General features: G+C 58.4%; 1 protein-coding gene across 1 annotated transcript in view; it reads right to left on the bottom strand.

The window, feature by feature from the left end:
* Window positions 1–61: 61 nt before the first annotated feature.
* PPP1R37 (protein phosphatase 1 regulatory subunit 37) overlaps window positions 62–23991 on the bottom strand; it is a 43956-nt gene continuing 20026 nt past the window's right edge. Inside the window, exons 2-13 of the mRNA XM_008158361.3 lie at window positions 7795–7892; window positions 6395–6440; window positions 6050–6150; window positions 5102–5221; window positions 4260–4410; window positions 3996–4151; window positions 2859–2971; window positions 2272–2413; window positions 2009–2175; window positions 1176–1884; window positions 829–919; window positions 62–748 (exon numbers count right to left, since the gene is read on the bottom strand). Coding sequence (XP_008156583.2) covers window positions 837–919; window positions 1176–1884; window positions 2009–2175; window positions 2272–2413; window positions 2859–2971; window positions 3996–4151; window positions 4260–4410; window positions 5102–5221; window positions 6050–6150; window positions 6395–6440; window positions 7795–7892 — 1886 coding nt within the window. The 3' untranslated portion in view covers window positions 62–748; window positions 829–836. The remainder of the gene's footprint in view (window positions 749–828; window positions 920–1175; window positions 1885–2008; window positions 2176–2271; window positions 2414–2858; window positions 2972–3995; window positions 4152–4259; window positions 4411–5101; window positions 5222–6049; window positions 6151–6394; window positions 6441–7794; window positions 7893–23991) is intronic.

Genomic DNA, 23991 nt, shown 5'->3' with positions numbered 1-23991 from the left:
CCTCCCCCTCCCGTGTCCAGAACTCCCACCGGGATGAGCACAGCAGAGAACAGGCAAAAGGTGAACCCAGCTCTGGTTTATTAGAAAAGGTGTGGACAGAGTTGCACCGACAGGAGGAGCCCCTCCCCAGCCCTCTGCCCACTCCACCCCACCCTCCCCGGGTTGTAGTGCCTCTCAGGGCGCAGCTTCCAGCGGCCTGGACAGCAGGGTCTCAGAGCCCTGGCCCCCGCAGCTCCCTGATAGATTTATTGCACTTAAGAAGAAAGCTCTGATCCTCTGCTCCCATCCCCCACCCGCCCGGCCCGCACCGCCTGGGGCTGCTCTACAAAGTCCAACCACCACCATCACTCACCGCCCCGCACCATGCCTCCTGCCTCGTCCTGTGCCCAGTGCCATAGGGGGTGGGGGATAGCCTACCACCACCCAGGACTCCGGCCCTCCCCGCAAGCCTGGCCTAACGGGCCCTTCCAGAAAAGTCAGCGGTTTTGGGGCTGATGACCTTGGAGACGCCCCCTCCTCTGGCGCAGAGGCTTAGGGGCTGGACACAAACAGGAGTGCTCAAGTCAGGATGGAGAGGGCCACTCCCTGTAGCTCCTGCACCCCATGTAGTGTTGCTGTGGGGGGTAGGGGTCCTCAGAAAGGTGCCCCCACCCCTGGCGTCCGGGCCTCAGGAAGGCTGGGGGTGAGGGTGAGCAGGTTCTCATGGCTCTGGCCTCAGCTCATAGAAGACCGGCTGGAAAAAAAGGAACTTGGGGAGAAGAGATTGGGGGGCCTGTCAGAGCCAGGGCCTCTCTCGCTGGCTCCCCAGGCCCCTGGCCCTCGTCTCACCTAAAGTGTCACAGTGTCTCCTGCCCAGATTCCTGACTGGCTTCCAGAAGCAGCTCCTCGAGCTCCTTCTCGTTCTTGGAGCAGCTCAGTTCTGCGGGGGAGAATGGTGGGCGGCCTCGTCAGGCGGGTGAGGGATGGCAGCCTGTCCCCACCAGCCCTGCCCAGGCCGGAGCCTCAGGGCAGCACAAGCCAGGGTGCCCTGAGAAGCAAGGTGGTGCCCGAGGGCCAAGCCCTACTTGGCCCTGTCCCTACCAGGGCCATTTCAGGGCAAACTGAGGCCCACTAACGGGCAGGGTCGCACACAGCACGCAGGGCCCCTGGTCAGCCTGCCCCAGAGCTCCTCTCACCGTGTTCCAGGCCACAGCTGCCCGCCTTGGCCTCGGGCCCCGGGGGCGGCTCTGGGGGCAGTGCGAGGGCAAACTCAGGCTTCAGGCCGTTGGGCAGGGGTGGCCCTGCCTGCGGCGGCTCTGGCTGTGGCTGAGGCTCCGATGACCCTGGGTCCCGAGTGCTGATGGCCTCAGCGGGTGGCAGGGCAGGGGAGGGGGGCGGGGAAGGCAAGGCAGGTGGGGAGGGAGGACGAGGAGAGGGCGGCACAGGGGGCTCTGCTCTCTCGGGGGGGCTCTCCACGCGAGTCACCACGAACACTTTGTGGCCTCGGCCTGGGCTGGACACGGAGATTCGCTGCTCAGTGGGGGAGGAAGGGCTGCCTGGGGGGCTCCTATCCCCAAGGCCCAGGGAGTCCGTGGGGGGCAGTGGGGTGGGGCAGGGGGCCACAGCCCTCTCCCCATCCTCCTCCTCCCCCTCGGAGTCTGAGTCTGAGTCTGAGTCCAGGCCGGGCCCGGGGGCCGGGTCCCCGTTCTCCTGCGCCTGGGTGGCAGGCTCGTCCCCGGGCTCCTCGTCGGGCTGGGGCTCGGTGACGGTGATCTCGGGCATGGAGGCCGACAGCTGCAGCCGCTGCTCCTTCTCCTCCCGCTCCCGCGCCTGCACGAAGTTGCGCTTGCAGCCATTCTGGATCTCGGCGAGCAGTGCCTTCTGCGTCTCGATGAAGCTCTTCACCTGTGGGCAGAGCAGGCCTGGCTAGGGCTCGGGGGGGCCTGTCCCTGCAGCGTGTCCTGTGGTCATTCCGGCCAAGTCCGCCCCCACCTGCCCACAGCCAGGCCGCAGAGGAGAGCCCGCTCACCGCCTCCTTCTTGGGCTCTCGGTCGAGGTCCAGGCGCAGCAGGGAGTGGTTCACCTTGAGGGCCAAGGACAGTGCCATGAGCCCGCCCGTCTTGATCTCGTTCTCCCGAAGGTCCAGTCTCAGGAGGCGGGGGCTCTCGGCGATGAACTCCGCCACCGCCACCGCGCCTGGGAGGGGGACCGCAGGGCTGGCCATGGGCCCACGCCCGGCTGGCCACCCACCGACCCGCCTGCCCGGCCCCCCTCACCCGCCCCGCGCCCTACCCTCGCAGGTGAGCTTGGTGGAGGCCAGGCCAAGGCGCAGCACGCTGCGGTTGCCGATGAGGCCGTTCTTGAGGTTGCGCACGCCCTCGTTCCCAATGGGGTTGTGCCCCAGGTTCAGCGTCTCCAGGCTCTGTGTGTGTGGCTGCAGGGGTGCGGACGAGAGGGCGAAGAGGCCCTGCAGGCCAGTCGGGAAGAGGCAGACCCTGCGCTCCCCCCTCAGCAGTGAGCCAGCCCGAGAGCCAGCACATTCCTCCTGAGGCCGAGAAGTCTCCCCAGCCAGCTGCCCTGCGCACTCCCCGGGCAGTGGCAGTTCCTCACCTGGGTTGAGCCTCTGTACCCTGTGGGCTTGCTTTAAATTCTGTGTAACAGTAAGGTTTAAGCCTTCCTGAAGGCTTCTAGAAATATTAACAAACCCTTTCACCTTGTGCAGAAGTTCTGTGCTAGGCGATGGTGCTGGGCTCAAACGGACAGCGAGGGAGGGCTGCTCCCTCAGGGAAAGGCCCAGGGGCTGAAGGAGAGGAATGAACCCACGGACACGCTGACAGTGCTGGGCTGGGCGGGAGAGGGGCGGGGCCCTGTGCACTCACCAGCGTCATGCCCAGGAAAGCCATGCCCGTGTGTGTGAGCTGGTTGTTCCACAGCACCAGGGTCACCAGCCCCTTCCTCTGCTCCTTGAGGCCCTCGCAGATGTAGGCCAGACCTGGGGAGGCCCTGGGTGAGTCCCGTCGGTGGTGTGGGCTCCACTTTCCCCTGGGTCTGCCCGGCCCTGCCACCTCCTGCTGCGACACCCCTGCCTGGGCAGGCACACACCCAGCTCCCGATCCCTGGGCCAGGAACATGCCTCCGTCTGCCTAGAGCTCTGCTCGAGTATCACCCTCTCCCGCAGCCTCTGGGCAGCCAGCGGAGGCCACCACCACGGCTTCCTTTTCCCCGAGCACGTCTCACCATCGGACAGACTCAGTTCCCTACTCATTCATCTCGGCTGTGCTTTCCTGAGGGCAGAGGTCTCCCAGCCGGGAGCCAAGGCAACAGGCCTGGTCGGGGTAGGTGGTCAGTAAATGTGGGTCTGGGCCTGGCTGCCCTGGGGGAAGGCACTGGCCTCCGTCCCAGTCTGTCTGCCCCCTCCCCTTTCTTCACAATGAGGCCAGGGACTCTGCCCAACAGTGAGCCAGGCCCAGCTGCCCTCCCCCAGGAGGGAACTGAGTTCCTCCCGCTGACACCTCCTCTTCCCTTCCCTTCTACCTCCTGGCTCACCACAGCTTTCCCCACAACACCCAGCGTTCAAGTTCTTCCCACCTCAGGCCTCGAACCAGCTGCCCTCTGCCTGGATTCCTCCCAGGCTTGCAAACCAGTGGGCTGTGCTCTCAGCCCCACATGGCCACCTAGAGGTCCCCTCCCTGCAACTTAAAGAGCCTACGTCCCCACAACCTCGTTTCCTTTCAGGGCACTTTTCCCAGATGGTAATTATTTTAATTATCTGTTCAATACCTCACCGAGCTGCCCCTGACCCCTGGACAGGGTGTAACCCTCTGGGGGTAGCCCCCGGCCCACAGTCTGACTCTCACTGCCTGGGGTGGTCTGTGTTCACTATGAACTCTGACCCCACGGGAGCAGAGCTGGGCTGCCTTGGTCACTATGGTCCCCAGCAGCACGGAGCACCTGGCTGGGCACAGTGGGTGCTGGGTGGGTGACGGGAGTAGGGCGGGTGGACCTCTCTCACACACCTGAGTCCAGCACATGGTTGTTACGGAGGTCCAGGATCTGCAGGGAGCAGTTGAACTTGAGCAGGTTGCCCAGCTGGGCTGAGTCCTGCAGGCCATTGAGCTTGTTGTCGGCCAGGTACAGCTCCCGAAGGTTCATGTTCATCTTTAGGGCTGTGGCTGGGGGGGAGGAGGGCTCGTGACTGGCCAGGCCCACAGGACCCGGCCAACAGTCCCAGCCGCCACGTGAGCTGCACTCCCCACCGGGCCTCCCGGGCCTGGGCTCACCAAGCAGCACGAGGGGCCGCCCCGACAGGCTGGCGTTCTCCAGGTGCAGCACGGCCAGGCTGCTGCGGATCCGCAGGGCACGGGCCACGAAGGGCGCGGAGTGGTCCAGCAGGGGCGTGTTGCGGGCATCCAGGTACTGCAGACAGCTGGTCTGTTGGGGCAGGAGCAGGGCTGGTCAGGCTGGCCCCCGCCCTCACTGCCCGGGGGACCTCCCACCCCAAGTCCCAGTGAACAGCAAGGCCATCTGCTTTTACAGCTGGGGCTGGTGCTGGTGCTGGAAGGCCTGGCCTGGGGTCCCTGTGGGTGAGCGAGATGGGGGTGGAGCTGGCAACAGCCGAGTTCCCTGACTCCCTGTGAGTAACATGGGGGTGGTGACCATGGATGCCTCCAAGGGCTACATTAAGAGTAAGGAGAGGCCAAAACCGGTTTGGCTCAGTGGATAGAGCGTCGGCCTGCGGACTCAAGGGTCCCAGGTTCGATTCCGGTCAAGGGCATGTACCTTGGTTGCGGGCACATCCCCAGTGGGGGGTGTGCAGGAGGCAGCTGATCGATGTTTCTCTCTCATCGATGTTTCTAACTCTCTATCCCTCTCTCTTCCTCTCTGTGAAAAATGAACAAAATATATTTAAAAAAATAAAAATAAAAAGAGTAAGGAGAGGAGGAGAGAAGGGGCCAGGGTGGGCTTGGGGCAAGGCAACTCTTAATACAGCTTTCACACAGGGCCTGGAGGGTGGGGCCCGACACCCCTAAAGAGCTGGGTGCCCTGACAAAGCACCTGGACCCTCTATGCCCGAGCTCCCCCCACCCTGGAAACTTGGCGAGGTGGCGGGAGAGGCACCCACCTTGCGCATCATGTGGGCGGCGGCCTGCCAGCCCCGGGTGCCGATGTGCTTGTTGAAGGAGATGTTGAGGTGGGTGGCTGACTCGTAGTACTCAATCATGTCAAAGAGGGCGGAGGCGCCCTGGGGTGAGACAAGGGGCTCAGCCTCAGGGGGAGGCCGCGGAGACCGGGAGGCAGGAGCTGATCCTGACACTCCCCCGCACCTCTGGGTCACGAGAACCAACCCTTCCATTTCCTGGAAGAGCCTCTTACGTGCCCCCAGGACTGCCGTGCTGTGTGACCGGGACAGGCCACAGTTCTCCAGGACCCCGATGCTTGGCTCTCCTGTGTTCTCTAGACCTGGTGACCCCCAAGTCTCCAGGAGGAGGAGAGGATACCTAGGCCTAGTGGGGGAGGCTGCTTTCAGACGTTTCTCAAACCTGCCCTGGCTAGTATGGCTCAGTTGGTTGGAGCATCATCCCATGTACCGGAAGGTCGGGGGTTCGATCCTGGGTCAGGGTGCATGTGAGAGGCAACCGATCAATGTCTCTCTCTCACATTGATGTTCCTCTCTTTCCCTTCCCCCTTCCATAGAAATCAATTTAAAAAAAAAAGTTTCTCAAACCCCTTCCCCTGCAGACACTATGACGGGGTAGGGGCGGCAGGACGCTCCTGGAAAGGCTCCAGGTGGCCACAGCCTCCCTCCGGCCTGGCTCCCCAAGTCTCTCCCTTCCTTACAAAGCCCCAGCCTTTCGGGGGGTCTGTGAGACCCCTTCTCTGGGCCCTGCCCGGAGCCCCAACATTCTTCCCATCCACTCTGGTCACACTGGATTTCCCTGTTTTGTCCTTCAAGAGGCCCTGCCCAGCCCTTGTCCAAGGGGGTTCCCTCCTCCTGCAGTGCCCCAGCCCCCCAACTTCTAAGAGCCAGGGAGCTCAGGAAGCAGGGAAGGGTGGTGGCAGAGATGCTCACATCTTCGTCCAGGTTTGTCTGCTCCAGATCCACGACCTTGAACTGCAGCCTCTTGAAGACCTCCTCCAGGGCCTCGCAGGCCTTGTAGTCGAGCTTTTCACCTGGGAGGGGATGGAGCGCCATGCGTGCATGTGTGAGCTCCCTTCTGTGTGTGGTGGGGGGCTGGGTGCAAACCGGGGCTCCAGGCCAACGGAGGGAGGAAGGGCCCTCACCCCACTCTGGCTAAGCTCCTCTGGTGGGACCCACTGACCCCAAGCAGCCCAGGACCTCATCCTGCCCCCGGGTCCACCTCTAGGGAAGGCTGGCCCTGCCCCCCTTAGGGCTCCCACCTCGGCCCACACACACCTTTCAGGTCCAGACAGTCAATGCGATGCCCGAGGTCCGTGAACTCCTGGGAAAGCAGAACGGAAGGGGGTAAGCAGGAAGCGCCTTACTTTTGTAGTTCACCTGGCTCTGCTCTTTCTGAGGTGAGGCAGTGTTTGGGGTGGGTGTGGAGGGCACAGCGGCTCGGAGAAGGTGGCAGCTCCTTACCCCCCCACCCCCACCCCCACCCCCGCCCTGGACCTGGGGCGAGGCAGGTCTGGATGCAGCCCCCCTGCCCCAGCTGAATGGAGTGAGGGAGTGGGCCCTGGGCGTCTCTGGGACAAGGTTTTCAGGCAGAGGAACAGCCAGCGCAAAGGCTGTGAGGCAGGCGCCGAGGCGAAAGCTGACAGGTCAGGCCCAAGAGGCCGGGGGAAGGCAGGGTACTGGCCTGGCACGCAGTGAGCTCAGTGAGGAGGAATAAAGGCACTGGACAGACGTCTTGCCGGCTCCTGGCTGAGCTTCAGCCCCACCCCACAGGTGCCAGGCCCTATTCTCTGGGCTCCACATACATCAGCTCCGAGGGAGGGGCTGTGATGAACCCGTGGGCAGACAGAGGCTTAGCCCAGCCTTGCCGAGGTGGTAAGGGCAGGCTTGGCCTGAACCAGGCTCCAGGGCCCACATTCCTGGCCATCACACTGAGTGGCCATCTTTCCCTGGACCTGACAGTAAGACCTTCTGGAATCCTCCACAGAACCCCTAACCCAGGTGCACAGGGATGGGCGGCCAGCATGACTGCTCACAGCCGCGCTGTCCGAGGGAGCAACAACCCTAGAAACAAACGTGGGAACATTCTGGAGGGCACTATGGCAGTGCTTGACCCTCAGCCAGGCCGGTGGCCCCGGGGAAGGCACTGGCAGGAGATGGCTGGGGGGAGGGGCGCACGTCCCAGGCACAGCGACACCCTCGTCACAGGAAATCAGAGATTGTCCTCCCGCCTGGAGAGTGACCGCCGTCCTACAAATGCCCAGGAGAGGCCAGAGGACAAAGCCCAAGCTGTCAGCGCAGGGACTCCTGGGAATGGGACTTGGACAAGAAGAAGTGAATTTTGCTTTTTATGTATGTAGTTTTTTTTCTTTTAAATAAACAATATATGTTACTTTTGTAATTCAGGCTTTTAAGAATAAATATGGTATACTTGGCTTTCCGCCTGGGGAACAGACCTTGTCTGGGGAGGGACAGATACTTGAACTGTGCAAGTATTCACAGGGGCCTGACTGCATTTACAGCTGACTGAGGACTTTCCAAGGCGTCTGGGAGAGCAGGGGCCGTGGCTGGGTGAGCAGGCGGGTAGTGCGAGTGCCGTGTGCGCCCGCTCCGCCGGGGCAGACAGCAGAGGCCCGGAGGCTGCTGGGAGGTGGGGAGCCCCTCCCCTGCCTGCATACCTGGAGCTGCCTGAGGAGCTTGGGGATCTGTCTGCAGTTCAGCTTCTGGCAGGCCTGCTTGTAAGCGCTGATGACCTCGTCCACAGTCACGTTCTGGGCTGCGGGCACAGAGGACCCCAGCCTGTGACTCTCCACATTCTGGGTCCCTCACACCCCCTCCCCTCCGGCCCCAGGCCTCTGCTGGCCCCCTTCCCCTCTCAACAACCCACTGAGCTCTGTTCTCCCGCCGAGGGCCCCTGCTGTCCTGGAAAGGTGCCCCCAAACCAAGTCACCCCACCCTCCACACCTCCCCATGGCTCCCTGAGCAATTTCACACAAACAATACACAGCTAATATCACTCAATGTTCTACTTGTCAGCTGCCCCCCCCCCCACTAAACTCGGAGCCCCACAAGGGCAGGTCTGGGGCCTCTTGGTCGCCACCATTCCCCAGCATGTCCAGCCCAGGGCCAGGCCTAGAGCAGGTGTCTGGTGGTTTGTTTTCTGCATGAGAATGGGTCGGTCCCCCAGCCTGTGAAGAAGCTGAGCTCAGAGCTAAAGCACCTTGCCCAAGGTCACACAGCTGGTGGGCGACAGGGTCGAGCTTCACACTCAGCTCCTAGGCGGGGTCGTGGCCTCTGAGAATCCCCGGTCCTGAAACACCTTCACCAGTAAAACCTTCCCCGACAGCTCTCGGGCTGGGCGGAGGGACGCAGCCCAAACCCAGCACCTGCACGGCCCAGGGCCCACCACCACGGGGAAGGGAGACTGGCCTTTCTGGCCACACACCTTTGCCTTTCCAGACATTTAATAAAAGGAGACAGGCAGCATGGGGCCTTTGGCTTCTTTCACACGGATTTTGAGTTTGGGCCCCTTTATAGTATAACTAGTGGCCTGGTGCACGAATTCGTGCACACTGAAAGGAAATTAATTAGAAGAACTATTTTAATATCGCTATTCGCCTTTTCTCTATAATAGAAGTGTCAACCAAATTCACGATAGACAATGACAGATGGAAACATATGCGTGCATCCTAGTTGGTTTGGCTCAGTGGATAGAGCGGCAGCCTGCAGACTAAAGGGTCCCGGTTCGATTCCAGTCAAGGGCACATGCCTGGGTTGCGGGCTTGATCCCCAGTGGGGGGCATACAGGAGGCAGTTGATCAATGATTCTCTCTCATCATCGATGTTTCTAACTCTCACTCTCCCTTCCTCTCTGAAATCAATAAAAATACATTAAAAAAAAAAAAAAAACACACATGTGCAAGTCAACTTAGCCTTTTATGTGTATAGAATAAACTTGCTTAATTAGACCTGCTGTCTGATGTAGCTAAACCTTTTCCAGCCCAGCGAAGCACCCCAACTTCTCTTTCAGGTAATTGTCAGCAACACAGCAGTAAATATCAACACGAAGCAGATTATTATTGTAGATCACACAGGGAGAACAAAGGGTAAAATATTTCACTGCAGCAGTGTTTGACTATATTCTGCGCAGTGAGAAAATCTGAAGTCATTTTCAAGGTCCATCATTTCTTACTTATTTTCAGTCGGGTCAAGTTTCTAAGCTTTCTAAATCTGTTTTCTGGCTAATGAAAAGAAAATAGGATTCCACTGAGTCTCCTATCTACTTACTCCAGGACTTCTGTGAGGATCAAATGAGATGAGGCACAGGAAAACGCTTCACAGACATTTGGTTACAGTGTGAAATGTTTCCACCTGGCTATAAAGCAAGTCGTGTTCCTGGGCTGAAGAAACTCCAAGGAGGCTGGTCGCTAGGGAGAGGAAGCTGGGTGTTGCTACGTGATGTCATTACCCGGACACTTAGCACATTAGCCTTTTACATATAGAGATAAAGTAACTGTCTGATGTCCTTTCACCAGGTAGTGAGACATCTGTAGTTTTCCGTTTTAGGCTATAAGAGCTTGGATTTTTCCCCAGGTGACCAGAAAGACAAGAAGTTAAGGCTCTGAGCAGGGGAGGGAAAGGGTCAGGATGGTGTAGAAGGCTCTTGAGGTCGCCGGCTGGTGTGGCTCAGTTGGTTGAGCGTTGTCCCATGCACCAAGAGGTCACTGGTTCAATTCCTGGTCAGGGCACATGGCTGAGTTGCAGGCTCGATCCCCCGTGGGGAGGGTGTGTGTGTGCACAGGAGGCAGCTGATTAATGTTTCTCTCTCTCTAAAATCAATAAAAACTTTTTTTTTTAAAAAAAGGAAAGTGCTCCTGGGGCCAGCAGAATGGAGCAAGTGGGGGGGAGGGGACGTGGGGGGCGGGAAGAGGGCCTCTGCAGCCCTTCCAGGTTCCCTCACCCTGTGCCACCCTGGCCAGGCACTGGGCCAGCAGGAGCCCTGCAGCGATTCCAGGAAAGCGGCTTCTCCTCCAGGCAGTGCGCTCGCCAGGGGCCTGCGCCCGAGGTCACTGATCACTACTCTGGTTCCTAGGGCAGGAAGCCGAGGTCCAGGAAAAGTAAGCTGCCTCCCCACAGCCAGGCAGCGGGGCAGGACAGAGGGGAACTGGTTCCAGAACTCTCTCTCCACTGGGTGGGGAGGCTGGAACCGCTGTGCTGGAGGTAAGAAGTCAACAGAGACCCAGCCACCCGAGGGAAGACCTGTCCTCTGCCCCTCACTTCTGCCTCGGGGAGCTGCGGCCACGAGCAGCCTCCCGGGTGCCAGCTGTCCTCCCGCAGACCCAGCGGGGGCGCTCTCTGCCAGGTGCTTGGTGCCCAGCTCTGGGAAAACAGGAGCTGGCCCTACTGGAAGGCGGCCCTTGGGACTCGAGCAGCTGCCTCTGCGAGTCCAGCCAAGCAGGGTCCATGACCCTTAGGGCGTCTATGACCTCGAGTGGGGAGAAACTGTCTCTTTACTTTCAATAACTGCACTAAAGTGAAAGTTAGCATTTCCTTATTAAGATAGTGTTTAGCAGACCCTGTGACTGTCATCAATACACATGACCAATATTTTCACATATTACTGCAGCTGTAGAATGTTCATCACTCTTGCTATTTCATGGGTCAATAAGGAAGAACATAAATACCAAATTGCAATTTTAAAAATTTTAGCTAACTGTGTTTTAACTGGTATCCTTTGCAATCCTATTTTATTTTTTTGCCTTTGAAAATCATCACTCTAAGAAGGGATCCATAGAGTTGAGACCGGGCATATATATGTAGGGTCATTACTAGCAGTTCTCAGCATCCCCGACAGTTTGCAGGGAACAAGTAATGCCTAAGCAACCCCTCAAACCTCGATTGGTCCTTGAGGTCTTTTGCTCTGACATCCCTTCCTCCAGGAAGTCCTCCCTGACTTCCCAGTCTGAGCCAAGTTTCCCCTCTGCCGCCCAAAGTCCTCAAGGAGCCTCTTGGTGAGCTAAAGACCCAGGTTCTCCAACCTGGCTGCCTCCACACCACCCACGGCTGCCATCCAACTATCTCTTCAGCCACACATCTACTGGGTTTGGATGAAGGCACAGCCTCACAAAAGGTTATAGCCAGAACTCAGGAGACTAGCCCGGGTAGGAGGGGAAGACACACTCAGAGAAGGGTCCTGGTGCCCCCTGATGACAAGAATGAGAACTGCATCTTGTCACTTTCCTTGGAAACCTGAGGCACACTTTGGAGGTGGGGGCAGTGCCTGGAACAGACACTAAAGGGACAGACGTGGGCTCAGTCAGTCTACTGCAGAATGGGTTGGCAGCCTGGGTGCACCCCCGCCTGCCTCGACATCCCCAACAGCATCACGAGCTCGTGCCAAGCTTGCCCTGTCACCAGTGGGGGCATACGAGTGTCGGAATGCTCGGGAATGACCTGATAGTAATCATGATGTGTGTTTCATTCATGTATTAAGAAAAATGAACTACCATAGCAAAACCAGCATTCTACATGTTATCCTTTGGGAATGAGATAAAATATTCCAAAAAAATGAACCAGTTTAAGAAGAAATGGCAAGAAAACAGCAGTGCAGGTGTTTCAGAGAAATAATACGTAGCATCTTTCCAGCACTCGTGCTGTGCCGGGCGGCCCCTGCACACACTTGCTCCTCTGTGATGTGATGAAGTGGTCACCGGAACACACTGGGAAGGTCTGTATTGGGGACTGCAATGCAGGGGAACAACCAGCAGTGCAGAGGCCCTGCAAGGGGTGGGGCAAGGGGGCTGAGAGGCCCAGGCTGGAGCCAGGGCCAGGCTGCGGGGGCGGGGCTGCAGAGTGGTAGGTAACGCGCAGCTCTGGCCTGAAGTGACGGGGGCCTGAACCCTCGCTGCCTCCCTCCTGCACTGCGACCTCAGATAGGGCCTCTCAAGTCCCACACCTGGGCACGGGGTCTCGAAAAGTGGTTAAGAGTATAGGCTGTGGCCCTGGAGGGCATGGCTCAGTAGTAGAGCGTCAGCTTGCGCACCAGAGGGTCGTGGGTTCGATTCCTGGTTAAGGGCATGTACCTGGGTTGCAGGTCCGATTCCTGCATGTGGGAGGCAACCAATCGATGTGTCTCTCTCACATCGATGTTTCTCTCTACAAAAAATAGAGAACAGATTTAACCTCTGGGCCTCAATCGCCTTCTCCCTAAAATGGTGGAGAGTGTTAACTCAGGCGGTCTGTCCCTCAGAACAGGGTTTGGCACACACTCTGGAGTGCTCACTAAACGCCAGCCATCACTGCGTGTTTCTCCCCCACGGAAGGCAGGGACTCAGGACAGGCCCACAAAGGCACCTATCCAGGGGCGGACCGCTTGGGGAGGCCAGGCAGACACACGGGTGTGTGAGGTGGACATTCATTTGTGTCTCAGGTTCAAATGTGTTGGCTCAACTCCCAAGTCCTAGGCTCTGAGGATCCGACTTAAGCAGGGGCTGGAGCTCAGTGGTCAGAGGGGGCAGCAGTGTGTGAGGGAGAGGGGACGGGATGTGCAGAGGTAAGAGGACCCGCATGCCAACCCTTGTCCTGGTGAGGCTGTGATAACCAATCGGCGCGATCTCTTCCCCCGGCTGAAGGGGACCCCTGCAGGGTCTCCGGAGATAAGGACATGGAGACACCACTGAGAAGCTGGCATCGACAGAACAGTGCTGGGTCAACTGGGCAGGAGACTGAACTCTGGGTAGGTCACAATGCTAGAACTTCCCATGCGGTTTCATTCAGCCAGCTCCTAGGGGAGCCAAGCTCAGAGAGGACACGTTGTCTGCCCAAGGCCACAGAGCCAGGCGTGGCGGGCCTGGAACACCCCCAGGACGTGCTGTGTAACCGGTGCACGGCTTTGTTCTCACACTACCTTGACCAGCCTGAGGGGGACAGGGGTGGGGCAGAGGCGACTGAGGGGACTCCTGGACTCTGAGCAGGCTCCAGGGGAAGGTGGAGCTCTGGGGGGGGCCGTGCTGTGGGGCAGCTGGCAGGCAGGGCCTCGGCAGGGGCGAGCCTCTGCTGCCCCAGCAGCTGGCACCAGTTTCCCAGGAGAAGGCTGTGGAGTAAACAGCCTGCCTCCCCCCCCCCCCCCCCCCCCCCCCCCCGCGCTAAGGCCCTCACAAAGGAACAGAGAGAAACCGGATGCCTGCTGAGCATCAGGTGACAGGCAGAGAGCAGTTTGTCTCTGGTTGGCACACAGGTGCAAAGGCACCCACGAAATGCAAGGGCAGGTTGGACACCAGGGGGCGGCGATGACTCAGGCCATCCCTGCCAGCCTGGAGCTGCGGGAGACAGACACAGTCATCCATCCCAGTGGGAGTCAAATCCCAGGAAGCAACAGTAGGGGTGGTGGGGAGAGGGGGACAGAGAGGGAAGGGGGCCAGCTCTCACGGCTGGGCTACAACAGTTAGTGGGGGACACAGATGAGACAGGTACAAAGACAGCAGTGGGCAGGGGCCCCTGGGAGGGAGTAGCTGTGATGGGTGCGATGGAGGTGGGGGGACACAGTGGGCCTCTGCGTGAGACAGGAGCCAATGGGCTGGGTGCAGAGCAGCGACAGGAGCGACCCAAGGTCTGGGAGGGCTGTATTCTATAGGAATGGGGCTCCTCTGGAGACCTGGGGCGGCGGGGGAGTCCACTGTGTTCCCTCTCAGGGAGGCTGCTGGGACTAGCACAGCAGAAGTGACAAGTGCAGTGTTCCCTCTAAGTGCCCTTCCATCTTGGTGACACCCTGAGGCAGAGCACAGAAAGGCCCTGCTCACAGGCCGGGAGCCAGACTGTGGAAAACAGCCACTGACCCAGCCACCATGGCCGGGGCATTCCCCTGCTTGGCACCCTGCTGGCTGTACCCACAAAAGCCCCTCAGCCAGCCAAGGACCATCCTTTCTCATCCTCTAGTCAGAGGCTAGGCTCACAGAGGTACCGGGGGAGACGAAAATACCCAGATCTGACTCGACTTAAACACGCAGTTGTGGAGTCCGCCCTGCTCACAGCATTGTCCTCAGAGGGCTGGGCAGCGCAGTCCCGGCTTTGCAGGGCACACCGCCTGTCACCACGGCTCAACTCTGCCGCTGTAGCAGGAAAGCAGCCTTTACTTAAAGGAGCACGGGCATGTTCAAATAAAACTTTACTTATAAAATCAGGCAGGCAGCTCGCGCTGCAGTTTGCTGGGCTGCCGCAGACATTTCTGGAAGGACACAAGAAATGGGGTGGCTGCTTTTAGGGAGATGAGCTGGGGAGCTAAGGGTGGTAAGAAAGAGACACTTCCTTTTCCTTTCCTTTTATTGAATTTTATTGGGGCGACACTGGTTAACAAAAAGTATACAGGCTTCAGGTGCACTATTTCACTACCCAAGCCACGTCTCTCCCCACCACCATTTATGCCCTCTACCGCCCCTCTCACCCCATGCCCCCAAAGTTCATTTTCTTTACATGCCTTTTTACATCTCTGAATACTGAGGTACACGCAAGTATTACCTACTCAAAAAATTCATACACCTCGCCTGGCCAGTAGGGCTCAGTGACTGAGTGTCGACCCATGAACCAGGAGGTCACAGCTTGATTCCTGATCAGGTTACATGCCCAGGTTGTGGGCTCAATCCCCAGTGTGGGGTGTGCATGAGGCAGCTGATCAATTATTCTCTCATCATGGATGTTTCTATCTCTCTCTCCCTTCCCCTCTCTGAAATCAGTAAAAACATATTTTTAAAAATTCATACATTTAGTTAAGAAAAATCAACTTCCCCAAACCCTACCCTTCTCTGCCCAGGTCTACCTGACCTCAAAGCCAGACCTCCTGCCAACACAGGAGGCTCCAATTTCAGAGGATTCAGGCAGAGGACTTGGCCCCCATTAGGACGGGGGTGGGGCAGGGTGGCGGAAAGGGGGGCGGGAGTCTGGGTTCAAGACTGGGAAACACTAGTACAGATGGACAGACAGGGACAACGGATGGAGGCCAAATGGAGAGAGGATGGATTCGAGGATTACTGACATTTCAACAAAGAAAGTACACCCCGCTGTGGCGTTCCCAGCATCCTCAAGCCGGTGAGCCAGGGCAAGGGTGCAGCACAGCCAGGTCTGTGCTGTGCAGTCTGTGCCCCTCACACACACAGCCACGGCCACAGCAGAGTCCGATGGGTTCAGAGTGGGAGTGGCCCAAGTTAGGGAACCTGGGTCCCAATCCCAGCCCCACCACCTCTCAGTATGGAGCCTTGAGCTCCCCAGGCCTGGCTGCCCACCCCATGAGGGTGCTCGCTCTCATCACCCCAATGACAGGGAACGAGTCTTGTGGCAGGTGGGTGACCTGGTTAACAGGACAAGGAACCTGGCTCTTGGGGCTCTTTCCTGCAGGACTCAGGTCTGTGGAACACCATCGGCCCCTAACCAGGCCCCATGGGCTCCCACCCTCAGGGCAGAAGGCTGGTTCAGAGGTACCAGGCCAGTGTTCAGGGCACAGGGAAGCCGGAGGCCGAAGCCTGCAAACCCTCGGCAGCCCCACAGGTTGACTCCGTGGCAGGTACACAACCCGCCCCAGTAGTGAGTGCGCCTCAGCCCTGACGCCTGTGAACGAACGTGCCGACTGGCCGCTTCCCCTCCCACCCACTTGGGCTGACCAGCACTGGTGCCGCCCCAGGGCCCCGGTGGGACCATTTGTGTGAGCTCCACTCCCTGCCGTCTTCCCCAAGGCTCCAGGAGTGGAACCACCAGCGACTGGAGGAGGACAAGAAGCTGACCCTGTAGAACCAGCCGCAGTCCCCGGGCCCATGCTAGAGCATCAGGAAAGAAGGGCTCTCTGCCCTCGGGGGTGGCTAACGTGGCCTCCCATTTTGGGAGCTGCTGCCGGCCATCCTGGCACCCACCAGGAGGAGACCCTCCCGAAAGGAGGCCGACTCGGAGGTTCAGGAGACAGTCTCGATGACAATGCTTGAGACCCTGGGTGCAGCCAGGCCTGAAGCCAAGCTATTCAGGACTCCTCCGGTCCACAGCCAACAAATTCCCTTTTGCTTCAGCCCCTCTGACTTGGGCTTCTAACCCAGCAGGTACCATCTTGCTGTTCATCCAGTAAACATCTGCCACGGCACATTGCACGCCAAGCTCTGTGCTGGCGTTAGAGGGACGGGGATGGCCCTGACCTGGTCCCTGCCCCTCTAGGGTTCTTATCTGGGACGAGGGGTAGGCGGACCATCGTGGAAGCCCTAAGAGGGTGCTGTGCAGTCTAGACTGAGCTAGGCAAGGCGGTCAGGAAGGAGCCAGGTCTCAAACCTTGTCGTTGAACTTTTCCCTCCCTCGGCGGCTGTGTTCTAGCCACACCCCAAACTCTTCCCTTTCCCAGAACAGCCCAGTGCTTCACTGTACCTCCACTCTTCCTCCCCTTATGATCATGCGCTCCCTTCTCAGCTCAGGAGTTCTTCAGGCAGCCCTCTCGGCTCCCCCACCTCAGCCCTGCCCAGCTGAGGTGTCCCTGTCTGGAGACAATCTGCCTCCCTGCTGGCTTGGGAGCCCTGGGAGGACAGCCTAGGGTTTGAGGTCCAAGCTGTGTCCTCAGCACTGCCCTGCATGGGCCAGGCACACAGAAGGCACCAGGCAGGTGAGGGAGGGAAAGACAGATGGTGGAGCCCACATCTGGCCACTGTACTGGGCCTTGAAGTCGGACAGGGCGTTCCGACCAGGGGTCCCGCCTGCTCCATGGGGAGCCTTGGCTCGAGGACCAACTAGGAGAGGAGCCTGGAGGGAGGTAAGAGGGATTCAGGGCCCAGACCCTGCCAGAAACGACTCATTTTGTGAAACACGAGCTGAAATTCAGGGCACTCCCTGTACAAAGCTGCTCTGTATTTCACCCTGATTCCCTGCCAGGCATTCTGCCAGGCACTTCGTTGCTGAGTCTTTTTATTTTTTTTAATATATTTTATTGACTTCAGAGAGGAAGAGAGAGGGGGAGAAAGAAACATCAATGATGAGAGAGAATCACTGATTGGTTGCCCCCTATCGGGGTTATGCCCTGACTGGGAATCGAACCCGGGACCTCTTGGTCCACGCGACAACGCTCAATCCATTGAGCCACCACAGCCAGGCTGTTGCCGAGTCTTGAATCCTCATCAGAATCCTGCTGAGTAGAGCTCTCAGCCCGCTACCCCCTGTGCAGAGGGGAAGTCTCTTGACACTAACTATCTCCTAAAGTCACGCAGCTGGGGGGAGGGGGGGCGGCGGTCAATGCCAAGACTGTCCCCACCCCACCCTTAGGTCCGCAGGCCCTTGGCTTCAGGCTGGACAGCTAGGTGTGGAGACTAGAAGCACAGCCTTCTCTAGTATCAGGACAGGGATTCATCTTTTTCTTGGGGCTTCTGGGACCTGGGAGCTGGTCCTGCCCCTCGGCAGAGCCACCCTCCAGAGGACCGCCACAGGTACCAGGGACCCCGTGTGCAAGTGAGAGGTGCAGTTCAGTCAGTCCGGTGTGCTCTCACCTGGGAACAGCCTCTCCCCAAACCCAAAGCCCTTCAATAAGCAGCCACCTAAGCCCCTGGCCCTGTCCAGAGCCCTCTGCGTGGCCAGGGAGACACACGCAGAAGCTGCGGCAGAGCAGCAGCACAAGGCCAAGGCCACAACGGAAACAAGCAGGAGAGGAGGGCGGTGGGCTGGGATTTTTCTGCTGGGAAGGGAGAGACTCGAGTTCTAGAAGAGTGAGACAGCAAAGAGGGAACTTCTTGCACAAAGTACAGGAGTGAAGACTGCACCATGCCTGTGGGCAGTGAGCACACGGTCGGGAGGGTCCAGGGGGTATTAGAGGAGGGAGCCAGCAAGGTGGCTGAGGGGAAGGGAAGCAAGGATGGGGGCATACCATCCTAGAGGTGCAGGAGGCGTGAGGGCAGACCTGGCTCAGCGTCTATAACAGTCAATCCTTGTTTGCTCACAAAACCTCAGGGCTTGCACCCTTCTGTCCAGAATGCTCTTCTACCTCATAACCCCACTGCTCCCTGCCTCCCTGCCTGTAGGTCTCTGCTCCAATGCCCCTCTTCAGAGGCCTACCCCGGCCACCCTCCATAAAACAGCCCCCTTAGTCACTGTCCATCCCTGTACCCTACTTCATTCATTCATTCTGTGTGGCACTTCTCATGACCTAACATGAAGCTTTATAATGTATCTGTGTGCTAATGCTACAACGAGGGGGGGGGGGGAATTTTAGTGCTTTGGTTCTATGAAGTATCCGTAGAAGGGTATATGTTGGGCGCATAGTAGGTACTTCATACACAATCGGCTAACAGAATGAGTGAACGGGGGTGGAGGATGGGTCTCGAGTCTGAAGGACAGGCATCTGAGACCTCAGCTCCACCCGGGCCAGCTGGGTGAACGCAGGGCAGGTTCCTTCTCTCCTGGGCGCCCCGCAGTCAGACCCTGAGGATGTGCGCAGGACGAGGTCATGGATGGGCACACTTACCCCAGAGCAAATGCCTCCCATGCATCTCCCTCGTGTGCTGGATCCTTCCTGCACTACCACAATGCCACCCACCCACATACCTCCGTGGCCTGGGCTGCCCCATAGGTGGGGACTGGGGACAGGAGAGGGACAGGGCAACGCAAAGAAGCCTCCTGGGGCCTGAAATGGGGAGGAGTCAGAGAACCCACAAAGTGTTCTGTGGAACCCACGTTCCCACCACCTCTGCAGACACCGTGCTGCTCCCATGAGATCTTCCTCATTCCCGCCTCCAAGCCTTTTCCCAGGCTGCTCCGGTACAGAACCTGAGTCTGAAGGGACCTCAGAGGCCACATAAGGCCCAATCCAGCTGGTTTTCCGAGACCAGGCTTCTCATGGGAGTATCTTTACTGGAAGGGCAGGCCAAGCATCTGGTCTCCACGACCAATCCTGGTGAGCAGCCACAGAGGGGCCACAGCACCCAGCACCATGCCAGCTGTTCACCTCTTTCTTTCCCTGGTCACCTCCAAGCCCCTCAGGTCCTTGCCTGGAGAACCCTGGGAAGTGGGGGTCTGTCTTCACTGGGGCACCAGTCAGTTTTTCCAGGATGGAGGAGGCACTCCTAGGCTCTAGCCTCCTTCCTGTATTTGGGGAACTCCCTACCTTATGCTGCCCAGCTGTCCCGCTCCTGCCCGTCCCAGGCCCAGTTCACTTGCCTGGTGACACGCTCCCCACATCCTCCGCTGCTGCAAATCCTTCAGGGCTCCATTTCTGGGCCTGCGACCAAGGTCACATGCCTCACACGTGGGAGACAGAGGCCCGAGGAGCAAAGGCCCTCCCCTCACCCAGAGTGGGTGGTTTGATTCCAGGTCTGTGCTTCTGACCCCATCCCTCCGCCAGTGCCCTACACTTCCAAACACTGCTCCTTGCCATGCCTCCCTCCACCCCCAGAACCCTCCCTCAGCAGAGGAGGGGGAAGGGAACACACACTGCCGAGGGGCCTCCTGGGTGCTCTGGGGAGCCATCACTGCGCCCACCCCCAGACTAAGTGACTGACAAACCTGAGCACATTCCACTTCCCTCACAGCCTCAGAAGCAGGGATGGCCAACCTGCTTTCTAGAGGCGGCTCGGAAATGGGAAGTGACCCGCCCAAGCATCCTCTCCCAGCTGAAAGCAGAGGCAGATCTGCTCCTCACCCGTCTGCGTGCCCCACGTCCTGGACTCTCCACCACTGCTTCCTCAGCGGGAGGGCCCTTCACTGGGGGGCCCACCTCATTCCCCATCCCAACCCTCTAAGAGGGCCTCTGTAAGTCCATTCCCCAAAGCAAACACCTGGGGTTCAGAATTCTCCAACCCTCGGTGATTCTCAGAATAAGCGAAATGCAACTTAAGTGAGAGCAGGCCCACATCCCCTCCGTCACCCAGACTGGCCAGCACCGGCTGCTGGTGAGACTGCGAGGCTGGCACACCCTGGAGCAGCTGGTATCCGTGCCAATCAGCACAACCCCCTTCGAAGGGTATTTGGCAATACCAGTCAAAGTTCCAAAATACAAATGCATACCTACCCCCTTTGCTCCAGCCATTCTATTCCTAGAGTTTCATCCTAAGATATACTTGCAAAGGTGCCAAATAGCTGCCTTTAATCTTAGCCATTGCAGCGTTGTTTGCAAATGCAGAACTGGGACCGACACCAATACCCATGGATGGGGAGCAGCCAGTAAGCCCCGGTTCCCCTGGCGCTGGAACTCCGTGCGGCCACAGAGAATGAGGACACTCTCCCTGGGCCAACAGGGAACAAAAGCCGAGATACATTACATGGAAAAGGCACGGTGCAGAGCAGTGTGCTTGGGAGTGCCACCTGTTATGAAATAAAGGGGAAAAGAAAATCTTGTGCTTGTTAAACAGCAAACTGACACAGAGCAAAGCTGGGGAGTCAGGGACAGAGGACCCCCAGGCGCTTTGCTGGGCTTCTGGCAGCCCAAAGCCACCTCCCAGAGTGGGTGCCAGGGAGAGGCTGTGCGCTTTTCCAGGCACAGCACACAGCCCATCACCGTGTGCAGGGACACAGAGAGCACAGCCCCAACCTGGCCACCTTCCCGGTGGTCTCGTCCTAGGCCTGGGGAGATGACAGCAGAGGACGGAAGGTGGCTGGCTTGGGGCTGTGTGTCCCCACTGTTTCAGAAGCAACGCAGAAAAATGCATAGGCGAAATGAGACACCTAGGATGTGCTGCAAAAGAATGGGGTGGGGCCGCATGGAGGGTGACAACTGGCCACATATTGATCATGATTGAAGCTGGGAAGTGGGTTCTTCAGTTCATTATACTCAACTTTTGTATATGTCTGAAAATGTCCACAATAAAAAGTTAAATGGGAAAAAAGCAGCTGCTCAGAGCTGGTGGCTCACCAGGGGCACAGAGGCCACATCGGGGCTGGGAGGGAATCCGGCTCAGCTGGGGCCGTCAGCTGGGCTTAGGCCGAGGCTGGCCTTCAATGCAACCCAAGTACAAAGCCCAGCCCAGCCTGGGTGGCTCCCTAGGGTCTGGCCCAGCAGGTGCTCGGCAAAAGGGAGTGGGAAAGAAGGGAGGGAGGAAGGGAGGGAAACATGAGCTTTCTGCCCGCACTCCAAGGGACAGGACAGTTAGAAGGGGGGTCATCAAAGGAGAATTCTGAGGCACATAGCGAGGGGGGCAAGAATCGGGGCTCCCACCTCAAGCCTGATGATGGCAAGTGTCCCCTATTCTGTAGGGACCCCACTGATAGCTTACATTTACTGAGCGATCACCTCGGTGGCCCCTGTGATCCTGAGCTCACGGAAGCCCTACAGTACCCCTGGGAAGGGAACACGCCTGGACCCTCAACCTAAGACAAAGCAAGGGAGGTCCAGACAGGGAGCAGTGCCTGATGACCACACACTCCAGGGGGCTTCCTCTTTCACTGCTGAGCCACCATGGCCATTAGATCTGACCTCCTAATTGAGGCTCCGAGGTCAGTTCTGGAGTATCACCTGCCAGGAGGAAGCGCCCTCAGACACCCCGCCCACATAGTTACAACACGAGGCCCTGCGCCTCCCAGCTCGGCACCCCTGTAAGACCCTTTCCCGCCAGGCTGGGAGCTCCCCCAGGGACCTGGCACAGAGCAGTACACCCCCTGTTCCCATGGAGGGCTGGGTGCCAGGGAGCCTGGTCACCGAATGAGGGCAGTGACAGCCCAGACAGAGGGCAGGAGAGCAGCTGCCTCGGCCAGGAGGTGGAGGCCCGGGCAGGGATTTCTGCCTCAGCATCTTCAGAGAAAGCTCTGCTATGACCCTTTAGGAAAAATGAAGGGACCCTGGTCATGAGTTACTCTTCCCACCACTCAGGCTCCCTCCAGCCCCACCCGCCTTTCAGTGACTCGAAGGGAGGGAGGGAGCGCACAGACCACAGGGGCTCAGGAAATGGCACCTTCCCCAGCAGAGTGGCCCATCCAACTGCCACGATGTTGCCCAAGGCGATGCCGAGCAGTCCGTTCCTGAGCCACACCAATGCCAGGTGCTGCTGGAGAAACAGCTCCCCTCAAGGGGAAGGAGTCTGTCACACCCCTCCCGCCAGCCAGTCGGGTCTGTAAGACCCTTCTGAGCCTCTGCTTGGGTGACCCCTCGGCCTGTCCCTGCCCAGAGTAGGAAGGGCTGAGGAGACCCAGATGGTACTTCTGGGTCCCCAACTCAGGAAGCGCTCACCCAGGGCACGCTATACACAGGGACCTGATGAGGATGTGCAGGGAGGGTCCGAGCAGATCCCCCAGGAAAGGAAAACGCGCCCCTTTGCAACCCCTGCCCTCAGAGACAGACAGGTGCATTCTAAGCGTGTGGTGACCAGGTCGAGGAACAGCTGGGGCTCTGTCCCTGCACCGACGCTGAGACCTCCTCACCCTAGAACAAGGCCTCCCCAACTGCAATGGGGGATTGGGCGCACCTCACCCTCTGCTCATGCAGCTTCCCAGCTCCCCCCACCCCACCCCTGGCCTTGTTTGTTTCCCCTCCAGGTCTGCAACTAATATTTATACCCCTTTCCTCACAGCTCTTCCTAACTTGTGATTCTGGTCTCAGCTCAAGCGTCACCTCCTCTGAGAAGCATTCCTGGCCCCTTTTTAAGCAGCTCACACACGCACCCATTACTCTCCACCGTGTCTGTCCCTCACAGCATGCACCCCAATCTGTATGTTTACTTGTTCACTCTCTGTCCTACACCAGGGATCCCTGGGTCTAGGGGTGTCATTGCAGTATCTCAAGTAAATGGCTGTGAATAAATGAATGAGATGACTGGCTCTATGAACTAAACAGTATCCTTTCCTGTCTCCCCAGGGAACCGCATGACGGAGGGCGGGGAGAGAACAGGCTGGGCCCTGGAGCCCTGGATGGGAGACCCCACAGGAGAGGCTGGGATGGCCAGCCCTTTCCTCTCAGGCTTCTGTGCCCCTCCCTAGGCCTGCTGATGCCAGTAGCTTCCTGGGTGAGAAGAGTTTCTCCCTGCCTCCCCCTGAGGGGAATATCAAGACTCAGGAAGGATGGCCAGCTGCAGGGGGTGGGCTGGGCTCACGCAACCAGCCAGGAATCCTGCCTCCAGATCATGGGCCCCAGGCGGGAATGAGGAAGGACCTGCTCACTCCAGTGAAGGGCATAGATGGCAAATGCCAGGGGCCTATTCCGGTCCCCCCCGCCTCCATCCTGACCTTCCAAGTTTGCCCAACTGAAGATCCTGTTACGGAAACACGTGCGGTCAGAAGACATCTAAGGTTTCCAAGTCTCTTCGGGCAGAAGGAATGAAGCCGACCACATACAACTTACCACAGGAGGCGCCTGGTAAGGCCAGTGGTGCTCTTGGATAAAGGGGAAGGTCAAGGCCTTAATCCCTGAGTCCCCAGTCGCACAGGGCGCACTAAGCACCAGAGTCCCAGCTGTGTAACAGGCAACTTTTTTTTTTAGAGAGAGAGATTGGGAGGGAGGGAAGAAGGGAAGGAGGAAGACAGAGAGAGAGAAAGAAATACACTGACGTGAGAGAGAAACATTGGTAAGTCGCCTCCCGTATGTGCCCCCGACTGGGGATCTAACCTGCCACCTAGGTATGTGCCCCAACCGGGAACGAACCGGCACTGGTTTACAAGATGACACTCCAACCAACTGAACCACCTGGCCAGGGCTGTGTTAACAGGCAACTTTTAATTCTAAATTATTATTATTACTAAGAGGAGCCAACACTTACATAGCATTTTATGTATATTACCTCATTTACTGCTTTCAATAACCCTGTGAGGTAGGATTTCTTATTCCCATTCTTCAAATAGGGAAACTGAGGCAAGGTGAATTAAGGAGCCTGCCCAAGGTCAAAGAGCCAGTAAAGGGAAGAGCTGGGTCGTTCTAGCCCGGTCTGGCTGCACAGTCCTCGATCTTTTTT

This window comes from Eptesicus fuscus, chromosome 21, assembly GCF_027574615.1.
Source record: "Eptesicus fuscus isolate TK198812 chromosome 21, DD_ASM_mEF_20220401, whole genome shotgun sequence".
NCBI classification, from domain to species: domain Eukaryota; kingdom Metazoa; phylum Chordata; class Mammalia; order Chiroptera; family Vespertilionidae; genus Eptesicus; species Eptesicus fuscus.
This window is presented reverse-complemented; position numbering and strand designations above follow the sequence as displayed.